Source organism: Onychostoma macrolepis, chromosome 15, assembly GCF_012432095.1.
Source record: "Onychostoma macrolepis isolate SWU-2019 chromosome 15, ASM1243209v1, whole genome shotgun sequence".
NCBI lineage: Eukaryota > Metazoa > Chordata > Actinopteri > Cypriniformes > Cyprinidae > Onychostoma > Onychostoma macrolepis.
The window spans coordinates 17,016,695-17,038,756 of NC_081169.1; the positions used below are offsets into that span (position 1 = coordinate 17,016,695).

The following is a 22,062-nucleotide window of genomic DNA, read 5'->3' on the forward strand; positions in this document are numbered from 1 at the left end:
CCTCTTAATATCTTAAAGAACTAATAGCAATCTGCAAATACTTATTTGTTTTCATAACAACACACATATTGTCCATAAGGCACGCCAGAAACTGAAAACAGAAGTTAGATTACAGAAGTAGCTTCACTCGCACATTTTAATGTGACCGCCGCGTGCGCTGATTGGCTGACCGCCTCGCCGCTGCTGTGTCACTATGAGATGTCAGCGATTTAACTAGTTCATCCTGAATGGACGGCAAATAAATGGACAGGTAGCAGTTTGCGAACCTGATAATATCGTCTAGACAGGTAAGAAATGAGGAAAATGATAAAGTACGCGAGGACGACGACGCGAGATACTAGCAGCATTAGCCTATAGTTCAAATGTATCGTGTTGTCTTGTGTTAAAAGTAATCTCAGCTCAGGGTGTGTTGTTTCACTATTCTGCGAAGCAATTGGCAGCTTGCAATGCGCTTTCCTTAATAAAAAAATGAATAACTGTATCACTCCCTCTCTTGCTCAGCCTCTTGTGTAACCGCGTTGCGATGATGCCGCGCGCAGTTTTCCAGTGATGCATCTTGTTTTACAGAAGAGCGGGGAATACTGTGCATTTGAACTCCACTTCCATTCTTGAAGGTAAACAGCAGAAGTAGATTGATCAGACGTGCTTTGCTGTAAAAAGGTAGTACACATATTAATGTTTGAAATGCACATGTTGGACAGTGAGAACCTTTGTTATATTCTCGTGTTCATTGCTAATTAACTGGTATTTCTTAAACAGAAAAAACCAACAACAATGGAAACAAAGCAGTGTAATCAGATCACGGAGATGGTGTGTTTAGAGTCGGATTTGCAGGATGGACAGTAAGTAAAAAAAAAAAAAAAAATATTGACACTTGTCTTGTATTAATTATTTTATTTAATTAATAAAATAAAATAAATAATTCAGTTAATTTACTTCCATGTCACCTGTGTCCATCCTACAGAATGAAAGAGGTTGAGGTGGACCAGAATAAAATCCTGTTGGTGCGCAATAATGGAGAATTTACTGCTGTGGGTGGTCTGTGCACTCATTATGGCGCCCCACTTATCAAAGGTAGAGTATAGTCTTATAATCCCTCCGTCTGTCACAAACAGTACAATAAATAACCCTGCCCTATGATTACTTAGCACTGTACAATGAAAGCATGTTTTGTTTCTTCAATTCTTCATTCTGAGTCATTCTTGTGAACTATCAGGTTACATTGCCTTTATTTTTTCTACAGTAGTCTACAGTAGCATTGTGTTTCTAACGATCATAAAAACAGTGCTATGCTTGTAGGTGCATTGGTTGGAGATCGAGTTCGTTGCCCATTTCATGGGGCGTGTTTCAATACTAAAACTGGAGATATTGAAGAATTTCCTGGACTGGATTGTCTGCCTAAATACAAAGTATGATTAAATACTACAGGATTGAATACACTTTTACAAAAATTAAGGTTCTTTATTGACATTGATGTTCCATAAAGAACTTTTAACATCCATGGAACATTTCTATTGTACAAAAAGGTTCTTTGGATTATTAAAATGATTCTTCACACTTAGAAAAAAACAAACAAAAAAAAAACTGTTCTTCTAAACAACTGCTGAAAGGTTCTTTGGGAAACCAAAAATATTTTTGTCTATGGCATTACTGCAAAGACCAGCTAGCTTTTGGAACCTTTATTTTTAAAACTGTATTGTAATGTCACTTTTTTCACATATTACAGTTTACATTGTATTTCATGGAATTTGCCATATATAATGAAATAAACTTTTATCAGTTTTTAAATTTTTTTAAATCTATTTTTCCTTTTCTGTTAAGGTCAAAGTTGAGGGTGGTAAAGTTTATGTGACCACTGATAATAAGGTTAGTCTCATACCATTATGATTTTATTTTATGGTTCAGTACAAGATTAGTTGCTTTTTTATTCTTTCTTTTTTTTGCGCTTCTTAGAAACTGAAGAAGCGTGTTAAGAAAATGAGCGGTAGAGTTCCTGGAGTCAGTCACACGGTTGTTCTGATTGGAGGAGGTGAGAAATAGATACATTATCAAACCTTTATATATTAAATTCTTAGTTCATGCAAGAATACCTTTCACCTCATCTTCGGATGTCTATTACCCCCTAGTGGTTTTGTGGTGTACTGCATGGGGTCAGCAAATTCATAAAATTATGTTTTAACAAAATGTTAATATAAAGCAAGTTAATATAAAGCAAGTTCAGATGAAGTTCAGCTAAATGTTTCATTGTCCCTCCCACATTTAAGTGTATTAAATAAAATTTAAATGCAATGTACAAGTCTATCCACTATGGCCTGAATATATTTGTATGCCTCTACTCTGCCATGGTAGGCAATGCAACATTTGTGAGTGTTTGTGTTTTACAGGTCCAGCTTCACTGCAGTGTGCAGAAACCCTTCGTCAGAATGATTATGGAGGGAGAATTATAATGGTTACCAAAGATGAGCAGCTGCCCCTGGATAAGACCAAGCTTAGCAAGGTTGGTATCCATGGACCACAGATGAAACAAAACCAGATGATATGATTTTAATGGCTCCCCATTGTCTTATTAGATTTACAAACCAGTGTAGTTTCTTGTTTACTGTTAATGAAGCTGTGGTGTGTTCATGGACCCCTCTAGGCAATGAACATTGAAATTGAAAAGGTGCTGCTACGACAGAATGATTTCCTTCAAGAGCATGGAATTGACGTGTGGACTAAAAAAGAGGTGAGTTTCTTTTATATCTTTAATTTATTTTCCAGGGATAATTTCTGGGATCACATGCATTGTATCACATATATTAACAATAATTTGTCCCTCAAAGGTAAAATCTGTTGACACAGAGGCTAAAACTCTGACTTTCAGTGATGGCACTAGCCAACACTATGACCAGCTCCTGATTTCTACAGGTGGCAGGTTAGATCATAGTTTGCTTTTACATAAACATCTCATAGACATATGGACCTTTTATCTGAATGCAGAATCCAATGGTGAATTATGTACTTGTGTTTTTAGGGCCAGACCTCTGCAGTGCGCTGGTGCTGAACTTGAAAATGTGAAATTGCTGGAGAGCTATAAGGACGCCACAGAAATTCATCAAATGAGTGTTGGCAACAAGACTGTCATCATTGGAACTTCATTCATAGGTAAACAGAAAACAAAAATATTCTTTCATGAACATTATTGCAAATTATGACATTCAATTAACAATTATCAGGAATGGAAGTAGCAGCTTATCTGTCTGACAAGGCAGCCAGCGTCACTGTCATTGGCAGCAGTAAGTTTCCTTTCCAGTCATCACTGGGTCCAGATATCGGAAAAATGACAATGCAGGTCAGAGAACATTGTGGTATTTTCTTTGTTTTTGATTTACTGCTATACACCATCAATCACAAGTAATGAATCTCCTCTTAAAGATGCTGGAAGAGAAAAATGTGAGGTTCTATACAAGTAATGGTGTGGCTGAAATCCGGGGTGAAAACGGAAAGGTAAGAAGCAGTGCATTACTGCATTACTAAACAATCACAGAGCTGATGTCAGTGCATCATAAACAAACTATCTAACACAATTGTTTAGGTTAAGGAAGTTGTTCTGAAAAATGGTGAAGTCCTTCCAGCGGATATTGTAATTGTGGGCATTGGTATGTACAAAAACAATTTTGCCATAGCAGTTTTGTCGTTATCACTGAAACAAAGCCATTTATTTCAAACAATTACATTTATATTTCTTTCAAAGGTGTCATTCCCAACTCTAATTTCCTTAAGGAAACATCTGTGGAAATTGATTCACGCAATGCTGTTGTTATTGACAAGGTAACAGCCTTCGTATCACATAGAGTGAACACTTTAATTATAAAATATAGTAGTTTTCATGTTAGCTGTGTTTTGCAGTTCATGAAAACCAACATTCCTGATGTCTTTGCTGCTGGAGATGTGGTGTCCTTTCCACTTCCTTTGGTTGGCCATAAGAGAGTCAATATTGGGCACTGGCAATTGGCGCAAGCTCACGGTACCACATGATATAATAATTAGAGTCTGAATGTTCAAAAATACAAAAGTCTGGGGTCAGTAAGATAAAATAAAAAAATAAAAAAAAAACTCTCAATACATTTATTAAACAAGGACACATTAAATTGATCAGGACTTTTTCTTTTCTACCAAACAATTCTGCTGTTCTTTCTGTTCATCATTCCTGCAGTGTATGTGGTAATGTGTAAAATATGTGGTTGTGGTCCTCCACAGGAAGAATCGCAGGCTTAAGCATGCTGAATCAACAGGTTGAGATAAATACTGTGCCATATTTCTGGACCGTGCTGTTGGGAAAAAGTATCCGATATACAGGTGATCATTCCAAGATAAATATCCTTTCTCTGAGCAATTATAATATTTTAATAAAACCATTTTAACTCTTCATCTGTTTTAATTCTTCTAGGCTATGGAGAAGGATACACTGACATTGTTTTCAAAGGAAGCACCGAGGAAAGAAAATTCTTGGCATTTTATATCAAGTAAACTAATAGTTCATGAAGAAGCCTTAAAAGTCCATCAAATGTTTTATATCTTGAAATTAGGATTGCTCTTCGTTCATCACTGTTTATATTATAATCCAGAGATGAAGAAGTTGTTGCAGCTGCCAGCTTGAACTTTGACCCTGCTGTCGCAAGGTTGGCAGAAATGTTATTGATGGGGAAGAGGATCACAAAGGCTCAGGCACAGTGAGTATCAATAAGTTTCAAATTGTATCCATAATCCAGAACTATTAATTCAAAAGCTATTATTGAATTTATTTGCATGCGTTTCAAAAGTGAAGGCTGTTTGGAGGATATAATACAGGATTTTATTCTGCTTTCACAGATCTGATGACCTCAGCTGGTTGCAGCTCCCATGAAAGTGCTTTGGCAACACTTACCTCAATCACTGTATTGATTACAGATTGTCCATCTGTCATTATATTTGACTGACTGATCTATAGCTTATCTTCAGTAACAAAGACAGATTGGTACTGTGTTTTATCTTCAATATAAGCATTTTCCACATACATTTTTTTTTGTTTTTTTTCCTGGAAGAAATAAACAGTAGTCATGCAGCTATTCTTAGAAACAGCTGAAGACCAGCTGTAGCACTTAGATGTCATCAGTGACTAAATAATGTGTGATAAGCATTTGTGCCAGCAGGAAATTATTTCTTCTTCAATGCCTGTATATACACAGTCTGTGTGTGTGTATATATATATATATATATATATATATATATATACTTAAATGCCTCTTCAATCAAAATATGCATTGAAGAAGAAGTCTGGAGTGATTTTAATTTTTTCTATAATATGATCTATATATCTGATAAGTTTACTTCTATATGTAATATTAAAGCATTGAGAAAGTAATATATTTTATTGTATAATAAAAGTTTCTGCTGACACAAATGCTTAACACACACATACACACACACCACACGTGTAATGAACACTGAGCAAATAATCCAAAGCAGATAATTTGTTTTTCAATTGTTTCATTGTAAAATAGTGCATTATGTTATTATTATGCTTATGTTATTGAAATATTTACTACTAAAATGATTATCGTGACATGATTACAGTGATGTATAATATATTGCGTACTGTATAATTCATGATGCACACACTGTGAGGATGCAGTCTGGGACGGTCAGTTCCCCGGATGAAGGCTGAGCGTGAATATGGCGCAGAGAGCACGAGCAGCGCGCTCGTGAGGTTTCTGTGACTGATATACGCGCACTTAGCCCGCTTAAGCTAACTTTACACACAAGAAACTTCACCGACCCTATGAAGTTTATTTCTCAGCGGACACACTTCTCACTACAGGTAGGACGTCTTTAAAGCCATTTGTATTACAAACGCGAGTTGTTTGTATGCCAGCGCAGGTTGTTTTTGTGTCAGCCTGTAGTTTCGGTGAGTTTGTTCGTCGTGCTAATTTAGCTAATTCTCCACTGCTAGCTGAGTAGCTTAGGCTGCTCAGTGTCAAAACATTAATTTAAGTCATGAAAGATGCTAACTATAAAGTTACTCTGTTTTTAATGTAATTTAGGTGTACCCGTGTTTTCAGTTTCGACGAGAATGATTTACAGTAGTTCGCAAATATTACCATTATTCCATCCCCTTTTTTCACTCAGACTCGGATCAATGATAGATATGTGAGGTGTTCCTGAAATGCTATAATGAAAAGTTGAAATTATTCGTTATTTCAGTGTTAGAATACGCCTAAAACTACGTAAAACTTTGGCTAAAGTGTTCATGTGGTACAGCCAGTGACATAACACTCCAAATAAGTAACACAAATGACTCAAATGAATTAGACTCGCTGTTCTGTTAAGCTTGTTAATTCCTCAAAATGTGGGAGCGATTTTTGACGGGACTGATAAGACGTTGTGATGCTGATACTGTCTATACAGTAACTAAGCTATTTTTAGTTTGTTTTACATAAAATCTCATGATAAAGGTCACATTACCTTTATCTGTGTAATGTGGACGTTTCTTCTATGTATATTAGTCGTGTTTAGTATCGATAGTTCTGAGTGGGCAGTATGATTGCACCTGTAGCATCGATTCTGGTTGATTCGGTGTATGTATGACATGAGAGAGTCATAGTTTACATTTTCTAACAGAGAGTAGCTTCCTCTTCTAAGAGGTGTAACGCAATTGTTTAATCATTTATCAGCATATTCAGGGTAAGTCAGCTTGTTTGACCTTAACTAAAGCATGACAGTTTAAAAAAAAAAAAAAAGTTTGCATGTTTTATATTTTGAATCATATGTGATGCATCGGGAATTTATTGTTAATATGGCATAGTTGGAATATGAAGTTCATACTCAAGGAGGGGGAAAACAAATCAGTTTTATTCAGAGAACAAAAATTAGCAATTTGGTGCAGTTACTGATACTCATATGGACAAAAAAATAGATGAAATTCCAAAAGCTTGTGATGTAAATCAACGAGATCTTCATAACTGTATAGCAGGCAACTTGCATAAAATGCATGTATATAACAGTTGTCACTCTATATCTCCCAATAATTTGTCCTATTAAGATAATGTAGAAATGTTTAGTTTTATTATCAAAGCTCTTAATTATTATTTTTTTATTGTGTGGGGCAAAACATAATGCAATGCAGTACAATGATGATTGAGAGAGAAATGTTCCTCAAAAGCCTGATGTATCATATTTGATACTCGCATTTTAACATGATTTTTCTGCGAAATGATGTATGGATATTCAAGTAAAACAGCTCCTTCGGTCCATTAAGTGTTCATCTTGAGAAGTAACTAACAATATAAAAGTTTTTGTGTACTTTATAAATATCATTAAAGATTTCACAGCAGAAAAATGGACGAAAAGATTCTAAAAGGTGCCATAATTATCCTAAAAGGCCTTTTGCATGCTAAAAATGATAAACTATTAGAGGACAGAAGGCATGCAGTAGATTGTGTACAACAGGTTTTTCAGCAAAAGTTTTGATTGTGTCGATAATTCATAGGCCTAACAAGTATGATAAAGTAGGATTAATTGTGCTCTTTCCTGACTAATAGTTCAGACTAACTTTTAGCAGATGTCACACTTAGTTTATCCGTGATTGTGTGTGCAATATGCAATATTGGAATGCTGCCTTTATCTTTGTATTGATGAACTACTATAAAGAGTGATAAGATATTCTCAAAAGTTACTCAGTAGGTGATCGAGTTGTCATTTAGTATCTCTCGTGCCTTTCTCGTACCTGTTCCTCGTTGGTTGTAGTTTCACTTTCTTTGTGCCTGTGCTTCCAGCAGCTATGAGTTTGTCAGGATATGTGCGCTTCGAGGAGGTGTGATGGGAGATTCAGACAGGGGTGCAGTCTGTACCGGGCACTCCAAACATTCCTTAAATACTTCAGTGCTGGACAGGGTCACTCATAATGTGCAATCTCCCGTGCTACTGCTTACTTTAGCCTAGAGTTTGACTTTGTCTTTCAAAGGCAGTGTTTAAATATGTCACTAATTCAGTTAGAGCTTTGTTTCAAGCAAGTGTGTGGTATTAAATGTTGCATTCTATTTATGTTTTGTTTGCAGTTTTTTAACTTAATTTTACGTAATATTGCTTTTGTTTGACATTGACTTAAATCTGATTTTTTTTTATAAAAAGTTTTATTTTTTTTATAAGACTGACCAATATTTGTGTCTTTTTTTTTTTTTTTTTTTTTTTGCTTAGAGCTCTGATATGAATTTTAGCTCTGCTCCATTGGAATTGCTTGACAACACTGCCTTGTCCCTAGAGATTCAAGAATATTATTTATTTTTTTTGCGCAACGATCCTTATTACTTTTCAATAACCAATTATTGTTCTGTTTCTGATATTTCAGTATTAAAAAAAGGATTTGTTTTAATTTTTTGAAAGAAGTGTCTTGTTCACACCAAGGATAAAAGTATTATTTTCTTTCACGAAAAAGCTTCATTAAAGTATCAGGGAGCAACTAATAAAACACATCAATGCTTGTTTAGCTGTTGTTTCATAAGACAATGTGTTATTGTCATAAAAGATCAGTTTTCCACTTGTAGGAAAGCAACTGTATTATCTAATGTTTTAAAATTACAGTGATTTTGATGTTTAATGCTGCTTTTGGGTCACCATGGATAAGATGATCAAGGATACTGTAACTCAGTTGAGACTATCGGTTATTGTTGGAGCCTCAATGTAAGTTGTTCAGTAGTGCATTACCTAATTGACCATCAGCTGCAAAGTGATGCCACTGTTGAACTTGCCTGTGTGTTTGGTGAGTCCCTGTACTGAACACTATACTGTTGTCTTTGGTGAGATGATGTGCAATCTGTTCCATCAGCAAGCCCTCTATCAAGCTTGGACCTGCAGTCAAGTGCACATAAAGACTTTGTGTATGAAGCACATGCAAAGCATTGTGGGATGTTATCACATTGGAGTTAGGCTGCTGCTTTTATTGTTGCACAAAGAATAGAGTAACAAATAACGGTTGTTGGCCAACAAGAAAAGCGCTGTTGTTTTTGTTGCATTATGCATGCATTACCTGGAATATTCAAAAGGAGACTCAGTGTTTTGTTTCTAATGAATGGCATGAAATCTAAAAAGATCCATGTCTATTCAAAGTGAGAAATGTTACCTTATCTGAGACCACTAGTTATGTGGTTGCAAAACTCAATTGAGTGGGAAACCTTGTCTAAAAGAAGCAACATTGATTTTATTATTATTATTTTTTTTCTCTTCTTGTTTTAATCACAGCATTTCAGTAGACAGAAACGGCAGGCTCTGTAAACACTGGGTTGGTCTGATAAGAAGACCTCTAATGACAGTGTTACTAGTTCCAAGGTCAAGCTGTATTTGCAGTGCTCTCTACTGGACTTTTAAAAACAAACACTGCAGGCCTGTTTCTGCTTAACTAGCTTTACCCTACAAGTGCAAATTTTTACCACAATATAGCAATCTACTTGAATAGTTTCACAAAGTATTTTAGGCTGTTTTGAGGGGTTAGTATCCTGCCTTATTAAAAGCCAATCCGCAGAGACAGTCTTCCTGGCCAGGGCCCATCTCAGCAGTGTTGACCACAGAGACATCTTTCTCACTGTTCACCAGTGCATAATGGTATGTGGCTGGAATGCCAGACTCAACCAGGAAGTGTTTGACTGTTCGAGTTCAACTGCTTTACACTTCTTAATGTCAGACACAAAGCCTGCTTGATTAGTTTTTTTTTTAGCTCTTTTGTGAACGTTTCAAACCTTTTGTGGGCTGATGACACTAATGGTCATAGAACGGGAAGTGTTCATGGGAAGGTGATTCATTTACACTGATTGTATGAGAAGACACTGCGACTTAAAAATAAAGAATTGCATTTGTCTTTCTGTATGTGCGTGAAGCAGCTGAATAGCTGTAGATCTCTGCTATAGCACCTGTTGCTGTCACTCATAGTTCATCCTCACCTGTTCAAAATAAACAATCTCACAGGTGCAAGTTAACAGCCTAAGTTTACTCTTCCTGTCTACCATGTAAAATTAATTTATGTTTGAAATTGCTTCCTTCTTCCTTACTGAGTGTTGGCCATTTATATTTAGCCAGCTCAGCATAATGCCAAGTATCTTTGGGTGCAGAAACGATGAAAGATTTGTGGGAGAGAAATAAAGATAAATTATATTTTATCATCACTTTAGCATCATGTGATGCTGAGGACTGGAGTAACAGCTTTTGAAAATTTAGATTTGAATCACAGGAATAATTACATTTTTATATATATATTCAAAATGAAAATGGTTATTTCAAATTGTGAAAAAAAATTAAAAAAAATTTTTTTTTTTGTTGTTGTTGTTGCGGTTCTCTGCCTAATGGTTTTTAAACTTTGAATGCATATTTTAAACATAATAGCCAGAACAAAGAATTACCATTTTTATGGTACATCCATGCAACCACAAATCTGACAATGTATGCATGTTATAAAGTAAGGTTATTACTAATAACTCTATGGTGCAAAGTATTCATTCAGTGAGTCATTTATTATTCAAACATCAATGTCTGAATTTGCTTGCTTATTTTTTTTGTTCACTCCTTTCTATCAGCATTCAGTTACTGATCTTTCATCACTGTGTCCTTGAAAGGCTCCTCAGCACCTGGTTGCTCAAAGGTACATTTTGGCAACTGGTGCATAGTAAGTTGCTACAGCATACGTGATTTGACATTGCTCCTTTATCACAGTCCTAGTTTGTGCAAGTACTTGCTCATCAAAATGTCTATTATGAGTTAGCACTGCTCATCACCGTGTTGTAAATATTTCCTTTGCACTGCTTGTGCAGTTTTTTTTTTATGTATATCTCCTTCCGGAAACTAGTTTGAATATTTTCCTGTTCTGCAAGTTTTATTTGAGTACTTCAATATTTTCATTACCCTCAGTGTTGGAAATCTGCTCTTCATAAAACATTTAAACTGGTTCCAAGACTCCTGAAGCTGTGACCTTGTGCCCAAGCTGACATCTTTACAAAAGATCAGGTTACACTTCAAATGCTTCCACACTTTTGAAAAATGCTTCTTGCTGTTGCAGCGTCCCAGGAAGCAGCTGAGTTTTCCCAGGCTCAGCTTGTCAGGTGTGGGAGGGGGTTTCGGCCCACACATATCAGAGTCCAGTATTTGGCTTCTGGGAGTGTCTCTGATACCCATGGAGAGAATGGGCAGGGCAAAAGCAGAGAAAAGGGAAAGTATGGAAAGCTGGACAGCTTTTTATACTGCATAAAGAGACTGCTGTTGAAATGCTCAGAAAGGTGAAGTGAAAGAGCTGACATTTTAAATCCTGCAGCAGCCTTTGTCTGTCTTCCATGATTTGTGAATGAACAATGTGTTAATTTGGATCTCAATTTTCATTCAACAATAAGACTTGGATGTGAAATTGATAATTGCTGTTTCTTTGTCTGTTCTTGTGAGGTGTGAAACCATCATTAATTCAATGCTAATATTAATCTAAAATCTCACTTCATACAATGGTGTCATCAGTTAATTATACTCTGATTTATTTGTCTGATTTTTAGTACCCATTTCTTTCTATGTACACTACCACTACCATTTTTAAAATGTTTGATGTTTGTACAATGTAAAGTGTACTTTATTCCTGTGATGGCAAAAGCTTCATTGTCAGCAGCCATTACTACAGTCAGTAATAGTATTTGTCTTCTCCTGTTTCTAGGTCTGATGCTTTGCTGCAGCTATGTTCAGCAAGAAGAAAAAGTCACGGATCCAGATCTCGGCCCCCTCCAACTTTGAGCATCGCGTTCACACTGACTTTGATGAGCAGGAGCAGAAGTTTGTGGGGCTTCCCCGCCAATGGCAGAGCCTCATTGAGGACACGGCCAAGAGGCCCAAACCTTTCATTGATGCCACAGTCATCACTACTGTAGAGCCACGCAAGGTCAGCATGATTGTGTGGTCTAGGTCTTTAGTTTTGTATGTTAATGTTGGTGAGTTACAACAGTATTCTATCGTCTTTTGCCTTTTCTCTTTCATCTATTCACTATACCTCATTACCTGTTTGTATTGCACAGGCAATTGTACGGGGTCGTAAGATCAGCGATGATGGTTCTCTCACATGGCTTCTGGATGAGTTTGAGACTATGTCGGTGATCCGCTCGAACTCCCTGCGGAGAGGCAGCCCACCACCGCAACCGCGCCGAGACTCCGGATCATCAGGAGGGGGCCATGAGAACGGAGAACACTCTCAATACAGACACCCTGATCGATATGGAGACAGCAAAGAGAGGTGCACAACTGACATCTTATTCCAAACTAAATGTTTGGTTTCCAAAGACTACAATGGGAGTATTGACAGTGAGACTTTTTTTTTTAATCTATGTAGGGAGAAACTGCGTCAGGAGCACCCAGCTGCTGATCCCAGACAGTCTCAGCGCCCAGCCCGTTCATCCAGAGAGGATGGCCGACCTCACCAGCAGCCTCGCGGTCAGGAGCCCAGCAGACACAAAGAGCCCGACTGGTCAGGAGGGCCAGCCCCACCACCCCAGCATAGAGAACGAGAACGAGACCGAGAGCCACGTGATCATCATGATCAGGTGGTGAGGCGAGAGGGGGCCAATGATAAGAGGCCCAAATCTAGCTACACTGGGAGGGACAGCAGCCCACAGTCACCCCGTGAAAAGAGACCACTGTCTGGGCCAAATATCCGCACCCCTAACCTACCTGTTACAGAGGGAGTGATAAAGACCGCACAGCAGACCGGCCGACCTTTCAACACATACCCACGATCCGAAAGTGACTCTGGGAGGAGCCCCAGCGGTCAGGTACACAGAAATCAAACAAAATATACTACCTTGTTTCTACGACATGATTTTATTTTATTTTTTAAGTATTCCTATTCATATTCAAGTTATTGCTATGTGTATATTATTTTTTTTTATAAAAACAGTAAAAAAATGACTTTTTTTAATGTGTGTAATAGGTCTGGGCTGCTAAGTGTTGTACACTTTTATTATATAATAATTGTCTTTTTTATATAGTAAAATGCATTTATATTGTAATTGAGACTATGTAAATTTGTATTAAAATTACACTATATATGAAAAAATAAGACTTTTAAAATAAAAATACATGTGTATATAGCATAATCTATAATATATTTATAATAACAATTTATATAAAAATGTTACCTTTATTTATATAGGATTATATATTATATAATAAAATATGCAAATATTATATTATAATGAAAATATGCAAAGTTACATACAATTCATGTAGTATAATTTATGTAATTTAAATATATTTTAACATGATATATTCTTTAATTATTATTCAAAATATTATTTTATTTATGTTTATGCAGGATTTAAAAGCAGGAAAATCTCATGAGCCTTCCCACCACAACGGTCCCTCTACCGGGGCAGTCCGGGGTGGAAACAGTGGCAGTAAAAGTGCTTCTCAGGGGCAGCACAGAGCAGAGCCCCAGCATCACGCCTCCCACCCAGCCTTGGGCCCCGAGCCCCCTCACAGCCAGCAGATGCCCCCTGCACCAAAACCTTCAGGCCAAGCTGCACCACCTCAGCAGACGCGCTCACCTCAGAGGGAGCCACAGCGAGTCTCCCACGAGCAGTTCCGTGCTGCCCTGCAAATGGTGGTTGACCCTGGGGACCCACGCACATATCTGGACCACTACATCAAGATCGGGGAAGGTTCCACCGGCATTGTTTGTATTGCTACAGTAAAGACCACAGGCAAGCTGGTGGCTGTGAAGAAGATGGATCTGCGAAAACAGCAGCGACGAGAATTGCTGTTTAACGAGGTGGGTGCAATGCACAGGAGATTACAGTGCTATAATTGGTTGTTCAGAAAGGTGTTTGTGTGTGATATTCAGCACATGGGAGCTGAAATTCCAATCAGCTACAGAAAAGCCTAAATGCTTCTTCAGTGAAACTCGGTTTGTAGATTGTATAAGATGGCACTGTGTGAAAATTATTACTGCTGGTTGATTTTCCTCCCACAAAATCTTTCCTTATCCTCTTAATGAGATTTTTAAATAGAAACTTTCTGCTGGCTTTGTTTCTTGTTTCTAAGGTGGTGATCATGCGGGACTATCACCATGAGAATGTGGTGGAGATGTACAACAGTTACTTAGTAGGTGATGAACTCTGGGTTGTCATGGAGTTCCTTGAGGGTGGAGCTTTGACTGACATAGTCACACATACCAGGCAAGTGTTTCTTAGAAGTCCAATCACTAATTGTTTTTCAGTTACTATCAGTTACGTTCTTAATCATATGTACTTTCAGATTCTATTCATAATGACTCATCGTATTAGTTTTGTTTTCTTTTTATATACGTTATTTATAAATCAGTATTTTTTATTTTATTTTTTAGCACACCGAATAAGACTCTAAAATGAACATATGATCAACCATAAGACCAGACATCTTTAGGAATTAAATAATTCTGTTGTCTTTGACAGAAAAAAATGCATTTGCTAATAAAATGATAAAAATATACATATTGTAAAACAAATGTAAATACATTTACGTTTAAAGCCCATTCACCTGTTACTGGCCAACAGTGCAGTACCACTAGGTGGCAGGGTATCACAGCAGTCCTGTTTGGCTTGCCATTCAGTCTGTTTGATCATTTTATCAGCCTTTAAAGATTTCGTTCAGTGTTTAACATTTCCATTATTTTATTTGTGTATTTTTTTTTTTTTTTTTTAGGATGAATGAGGAGCAGATTGCCACCGTGTGTCTGTCTGTTCTGAAAGCTCTCTCGGTCCTTCACTCCCAGGGAGTCATTCACAGAGATATTAAGAGTGATTCTATACTTCTCACCCATGATGGCAGGGTAAGTCCCTCACCGCTCTTAAAAGAAAAATCTACTTAAATTACGCCAGATGATAACTAGTTCTTTGGGCCTACTGTCTGCAGAGCTGAAGCCTTACAAGTCATGTTTTGACTTGTGTTATGAGCTCAGAAATCTGCCCTGCTTGCTGCCATTGTGGTGGTGTTTTTTGAGAACCTCAGTGTTGATGTTTAAACAGGTTTTTGGCAGACCTGTTCTTTTGTGTTCTCAGACCTGCATGGCCACTCGCGTGAGATGAGTATCTAAATGTGTCATTAAGTCAGCAGTGTAAAATTGTTGACCAAGTGCTGAAACCGCAATAACATAACTATCATTTTCTTGAGTACTTGACTTAAGAGACCTCAAACACTGGTAGATCCGTGTTTAAAAATTTTTTTTTTTTTTAGCCACATGCTTCTAAATGAATTCACAGAAATATAATCTTGCAATTTCCAGCCATGATACTAAGCCCGTATCTCTTTTTGATGGTGCTGAAATAGGCAGTGGTTTGTTAGAAGGGGTCTGTACTTCATTGTGTCTGTGGTTGAAACAGGCGGAAGTTCTTTCAGCCACCCTCAGCTGTTTCTCGGCAGGGCCTGATTGTCAATGTATGTGTTTTTGACCTTACATGTTTCATTTCCTCTTGCATATTTCTGACGCTATATTCTCATGCAATATCCCAGGGGGTATAATCTCTTGTGTAGTTAGTCAAGCAAGTATTGCACAAGCTTTCACTGAAAATTTGACAAGCTTTATTGAAGCTAATTAAGCAATTATTTGAGATACAAACAGGCCTTTTTTCACTTTCACATGCTCTTTTGTGGTGTAACTTCATTTAATTGAATGTTTTAGAGCATGATGAGAGTTAAAAATATTAACCAGCAGATGATTATTTGCACATTTATAAATCTCATGCATTAAGGGTGTCAAATGAACTGGCATTTTGGTAGTATGAAATAATACTACGTTCTGACTCAGTTTGATAATGATCTGACTGACTGAATGATCTGCTTTCGAACTGTTGCATGTGTACTTGTGCATGTGATCTGTGAGGAACGTTCGCACTGCCAGTGATCATGCTGTGCACCAGAACGATCACGTGCGCTTCTTGATTAAAATGCCATCTTAGTGAAGTATTAATGGCTTGTCTTTATGCAGCTTAACAGACCTTCCGTTGTCTCTTATGTTGTCAATATTAATCTAACCACTCTGGAAAAACACCAGCAGTATATTATAACACCTTAAGAGGATTAATGACCTGTAGATGCATTTCAATGTAATCCCAACCAACGAAAAAAATCTCTGTTCTCATTTGCAGGTGAAGCTGTCAGACTTTGGCTTTTGTGCCCAGGTCTCAAAAGAAGTGCAGCGCAGGAAGTCTCTTGTAGGAACTCCCTATTGGATGGCCCCTGAGCTCATCTCAAGACTCCCATATGGACCAGAGGCAAGTTACATCCCCCTTTATTACATATGTTGCGTTACTTCTGACAGCACTGCAGCTCACACATTTCAGACTGTTTCTACAGGTGGATATTTGGTCACTTGGCATTATGGTCATTGAAATGGTGGATGGAGAGCCGCCATACTTCAATGAGCCTCCACTCAAGGCCATGAAGATGATCCGAGACAATTTGCCACCCAAGCTCAAAAACCTCCACAAGGTACACCCATGTCCTCTTGCTTAACCATGTGGGCAGAAACAGATTAATGTTTAAACCAGTTGACTAGATTAAGCACATTTGGCTCTGTCGCTTACAGTGTTGTTCTGTATCCACAGGTCTCGCCGCTTCTCAAGGGATTCTTAGACAGGATGCTCGTGCGAGATCCTGCCCAGAGGGCCGCAGCTCAAGAGCTGCTAAAGCATCCCTTCCTGAGTAAAGCGGGCCCTCCCACTTGCATTGTTCCCCTTATGAGACAAAACCGCATGAGATGAGAAGAGAAATCGGGGCAGGATCTGTCAGGCCCTCTGAGCTCAAAGCAAAAACCCAGATGCAAAAATGGAGTCCGTACTCTGCACAGTTTAAACATCTGAAATGATTGTACAGGTCAAGACTTTTAGGAGAAAAGGCCATTGATGCTATGGACATTGAGGTTTTTTTTTTCCAAACATTTTTACCACTGTTTTTATTACACTATAGAATACACCACATTTGGTGACATGAAATACACGATTGGATCCTTTACAGTGTTCTGCTAGAAGAGGTTTTCCTCTCTGGCTAATTCAGAAACACAATAACATGTGTTCTCTCAGTGGTTTCATGTTTGACCTCTAAGACCATGCTTTATAAGTTAAGGAGATTTAGACATTATGACATTATGAAAATGAACCACTTGGAGATTCTGATCTGCCCTCAATGTAAAGCAACAATTTTATGGATTTGTTCCAAACCTCAAGTTTTTTTCCCCTGCACTTCATCTTTTGCACCATGACCACACTACTCATTAATCCATTTTTAACAGGAAAACAACTACTGAAGAAAACCTTTTACTTAAAAAAGATGAAACTTGTTACAACACTAAGCAATGGTAAACACTGGAGGCGTTTTTGTTTTATTTTTTTCAGACCATTTTTAATTTAGTTATAATGAAAGTAGAGAGTTATATTGGTTTTTATATTGCGTTTTGAGTGACAGTGTGATGTTTTAAACACTGTTCTCAGATTGAGCTGCACTCCAATATGAAACTTCCTCCTTTGATTCATCGTTCCACTTATTTTTTTTTTATATATATAATAAGAGGGGGAAGGGTTGGGTGTAGGGTTTTTTTTTTTTTTAATCTTCCAAAACTTTCACCACGGAGCCACGCCACATTAGCTGAAGAGATCGAGTTGTTTTCAATGTAGGGCAGCCTGTCTTTTCATGTGCGCCCAAATCCTTCAGCTAAGTAGCTTACATCTTTGAAGTATCGTGGCCTTTCTCTGAAGGATTCATTGTGGTTGGTTTTGTCGGAGAGATGTTGAAATATACGAATGTATAGCTGAGCGTCATGTATGCTCTCCTTTATGAGAGCTTGTTCAAAGGAAGTGGACCATATAGATACAGATCACGATTGATCCCACACACTAAAATATAGGCAATAGTACTCATGTAATTGGTCATGTACACTACGGCGTTTTGTTATTAGAGCACCATGACATTCGAGGATTAAGAGAAGAGTAGTGGAACAACCAAAGACTGTTTGAAATGCTGAAGGTTTATAATACTAATTAGTCCGAGTACACTACATCACGTTAAAGGAATTGTTTACCCAGATAGAAAAATTCTGTCATTTATTCACCCTTATTACCTGTATAGCGTCCTTTTCTTCTTTACTGTTGTTTTGGCCATTTTTTAAAAATGCCATCTTATGTTTCACAGAAGAAAGTAAGTCATGTAGGTTTGATACAGCATGAGAGTGAGTGGATGATGACAGAATTTTCTATTTTGGGTCAACTGTCCCTTTAAGACTTTCTTTCCTTGCTCGGTCACAAAGATCCAGGACCAAAGTGGATGGGAACATTGACACAATTTAAGGAAAAAAAACCACATTAAAGGGCCGTTTAAAAATTAATCCGATTCGTGTAGTGACTCTACATGTGAATACTAGCTGATCATTAATGAGAATCAAGTGAATGCACGTTTGTGAGAAGATTGAAGTCATATTTACAAATCGTTTGAAGATGAATTGTAGAGATTAATCCTAGACTGAAGCGGTAGCTGTTGTATATATTTTGAGTTTTTCTAAAAATCGTTTTCTTTTGCCGAGGGCCTAAACTGTAACCCAGCAACAATAACTCTAATTGTAGATGTGAAGGTTTGAGAAAATTAATGACCATTATTGACAGACGTAATTAATATAAAAACACTACTAGAATTTGTTTGTTTGTTTGTTTTTTTTCCACCAGTAAAAGTTTTCAATGGCATTTCTTTACATACTGGAACTGTTACTTTTTCAGGAGGTGAAACAAAAATAATGACAATCAGACATTGGAGCAATGTATATTCAGAGATGAATAAATAAAGAAATTGAGAGAATAGCGTTTATAGGTATTGTAGATAGTTGTTTAACATCCTCAGTGCACTGAAACAACAGATGAGGTTAGCGTTCCTACAAAGAAAAACCGCCTTAATGCATCTTTAATCCAGAACTGAAACTGAACACATTCTCCACAGTATGCTACTTGATTTGTGACCAGCCACACATTTTATTTTTTATTTCTTATAATTCATCTGCTAATGTTTAATGACTAGTGACTGTTCATAAAGAGGATACCATAAGCCTTATTTGATTGGATATGTGAATGGATGTGAGCAAAATGGCGTAATGCAAGACTTTCTCAAAAGACTGGTCCAGTGAATGTGTTGAATAGCTTTCAGAAATGACTTCTCTATTTTCTGAATTGCATTCCCAGGGCTGATTAGAGCATGAGCTCTTATGTGGTAAGATAATGATCTGCTTTTTTTGTGTTATGCTTCCGATTTTGTTCCTCATGTGGTGCTCACAAACAATACTGCAAAAGCTCTCTGGAAGGATACATTGTATTATATGGCTTTCACTTTTTTTCTCACTTAGTCTCCATTTCAGATTGTCACTGCGTTAAAACTAATGGATCGCCCATATTCTGCTGTTGACTTATTTTAAGCCTAATAGGTTTCTAATTAATCTTGCACTGTATTTTTTACAAATCATTTCCTTATTTCATCATGTAGATAGTTTTAAAGAAACTTGTTTTAAAGGTGGAATAGATGCATGAACTTTGTGCTCACTGCTGGCATTCTGACATCTTGATGTTCTCCCATATCTGACAGACTTGTTTTGGACTAATCATCTTCAACATCTATTTGGAACTGCTACTGACAGGCCTGCATTGTTGTGAAGTATAAAATGGTTCGCACCGGTTCTGTTGTTTTCTCTTTTTATTTCTAAGTATTGTCATTTTTGGTGCACAACCGATGTCAGAGTTCCCTCTATAATATGTGAATTTTTACTGGTGGTAAAATGGACTTTAAACTGATTTTTTTTTTTTTCCTTTTCCTTTTTTTTTTTTTTTTTTCAAATACAGTTTTTAAACATCATCTTTCGGCTCCTTCATTTCACTCTTTAAGCCAGATGTGGTAGTGTGATTTTGCTCGAGATGAACATAAGTATGTTGTGCAGAACGGTCATGTATCATAATCATGTTGGTTGACATGAACTTGGTATATGATATGTGATAATTAGATGATGTGAACTGGGAAACTACTTTCAGTGAACTTGTGCATTATATTAAAATATGCATTATATAAAAATATAATGTTTAATAATTTAAAATGTAAAAAATATAAGCAGAAACTGCTTATTTATATTTTAAATTGGAAATGTGTGTGTGTGTACACACACACACACACAAAACTATCGGCACCCTTGGTAAACATGATCAAATGTATCTGCATTAATCCTTTTGATCTTTTTTTTTTTTTTTAAATCACAGAAATCTAACCTTTTCATTGGATAAGAATTTAAAATGCGGGGGAATATCATTATGAAATGTTTTTCTCTAATACACATTGGCCGCAATTAACGGCACCCTTTTATTCAATACTTTTTTGAAACCTCCATTTGCCAGTTTAACAGCTCTAAGTTTTCTCCTATAATGCCTGATGAGGTTAGAAAACACCTGACAAGAGATCAGAGACCATTCCTTCATCCAGAATCACTCCAGACCCTTTAGATTCCCAGCTCCATGTTGGTGCTTCTCTTCAGTTCACCCGACTCACTTTCTATAGGGTTCAGGTCAGAGGACTGGAATGACCAGCAGAAGCTTGGTTTTGTGCTCAGTGACCCATTTTTGTGTTGTTTTTGAGGTTTGTGTTTGGATTATTGTACGGTTGGAAGATCCAAACATGGCCCATTATAAGATTTCTAACAGGGTCGGTCACTTATTGATTTTTTTATCTATTGGTATTTGATAGAATGAAAGATGCCATGTGTCTAAACAAGATGTCCAGGACCTCCAGCAGAAATATAGGCCCACAACATAAAAAATACAGCAGTAGATTTCATTGTACACATGGGGTCCCTGTGTTCACCAAACCCATCTTGAGTGTTTGCTGCTAAAAAGCTAATTTTTTAGTTTCATCTGACCATAGAAGCCAGTCCCATTTGAAGTTCCAGTCGTGTCTGATAACTGAATATGCTGGAGATTGTTTTTGGATGAGCGAGGAGAATTTTTCTTGAAACCCTCCCAAACAACATGTGGTGATGTAGGTGCTGTTTGACAATTTATTTATTTTTTAGGTTTTCTGACCCCGAGACTCAACTATTTTCTGCAATTCTCCAGCTGTGGTCCTTGGAGAGTCTTTAGCCGCTCAAACTCTCCTTCTCACCGTGCATTAGGACGATATAGACACACGTCCTCTTCCAGGCAGTTTCGTAACATTTTATGTTGATTGGAAATTCTTAATTATTGCCCTGATGGTGGAAATGGGAATTTTCACTGCTGTAGCTCTTTTCTTAAAGCCACTTCACTAATTTGTGAAGCTCAATTATCTTTTGCTGCACATCAGAACTATATTCTTTGGTTTTTCTCATTGTGATGGATGATTAAGGGAATTTGGGCTTTGTTTTCCCTCCTATTTATATTGCTGTGAAACAGGAAGTCATGGCTGGATAATTTCATGTTCATAATCACCCTGGAGTGCTCAAAATTGTGAATATGAATGGGAATATACTTCAGAGATATTTTACTCATAAGAATTTCTAGGGGTGCCAATAATTGTGCCCAACGTGTATTTGAGAAAAACATTTATTTTATAATGATATTTCCCCCATTTTAAATTCTTATTATCCAATGAAAGGTTAGAATTTTGTCAAGTTTTAAAAAATAAAAGATCAAAAGGATTAACAATGCAGATTAATTTTCACAGCCTCCTTTGATCATTTACCAAGGGTGCCGATATTTTTGGCCATGACTGTATATATAAACGTTAGATAATTTGTCCTGTTTAAGACTGTATATGCGTAAATGTCAACTTACGTTATGATATCAAAACAATTAATATAAAAAATGTTTAAATGCGCACCTATGATGCTCAGAAATGCAGTCTAGCCAGGCAGCCCACAAGCTTTTGAAACAGCCACCGTCAGTGCATCTTTTTGCTCTTTCACAGGCGATGCTTCCACCTTGTATTTTATCACTTCTGTTTTGTTTCTGTTTTCTGCTTCTTCCTCAGCTTTTACGCCAAATGGGGAAGCGGGTGCGCTTTAGGTGG

At 37.1% G+C, this 22,062-nt stretch overlaps 1 protein-coding gene across 8 annotated transcripts; it reads left to right on the top strand.

Annotated features, from left to right (window-relative positions):
• Window positions 1–105: 105 nt before the first annotated feature.
• Window positions 106–20,258, top strand: LOC131520730 (serine/threonine-protein kinase PAK 4-like). 8 transcript variants are annotated; one of them, XM_058745175.1, is made up of 21 exons: window positions 106–287; window positions 502–660; window positions 760–842; window positions 965–1,074; window positions 1,300–1,409; window positions 1,822–1,866; window positions 1,954–2,029; window positions 2,385–2,497; window positions 2,639–2,725; window positions 2,823–2,914; window positions 3,014–3,144; window positions 3,216–3,331; window positions 3,415–3,486; window positions 3,575–3,638; window positions 3,734–3,810; window positions 3,889–4,006; window positions 4,240–4,338; window positions 4,430–4,505; window positions 4,608–4,712; window positions 4,852–5,839; window positions 11,060–11,276. In XM_058745175.1, exons 3-20 carry the CDS (start codon window positions 775–777, stop codon window positions 4,883–4,885), a joined length of 1,593 nt encoding a protein of 530 aa, XP_058601158.1. In that variant the 5' UTR covers window positions 106–287; window positions 502–660; window positions 760–774; the 3' UTR covers window positions 4,886–5,839; window positions 11,060–11,276. The 8 variants fall into 8 exon arrangements, with proteins under 8 accessions (XP_058601158.1, XP_058601160.1, XP_058601162.1 ...); XM_058745177.1 differs by having other exon boundaries at window positions 502–614; XM_058745179.1 differs by having other exon boundaries at window positions 540–660.
• The last annotated feature ends 1,804 nt before the right edge of the window (window positions 20,259–22,062 follow it).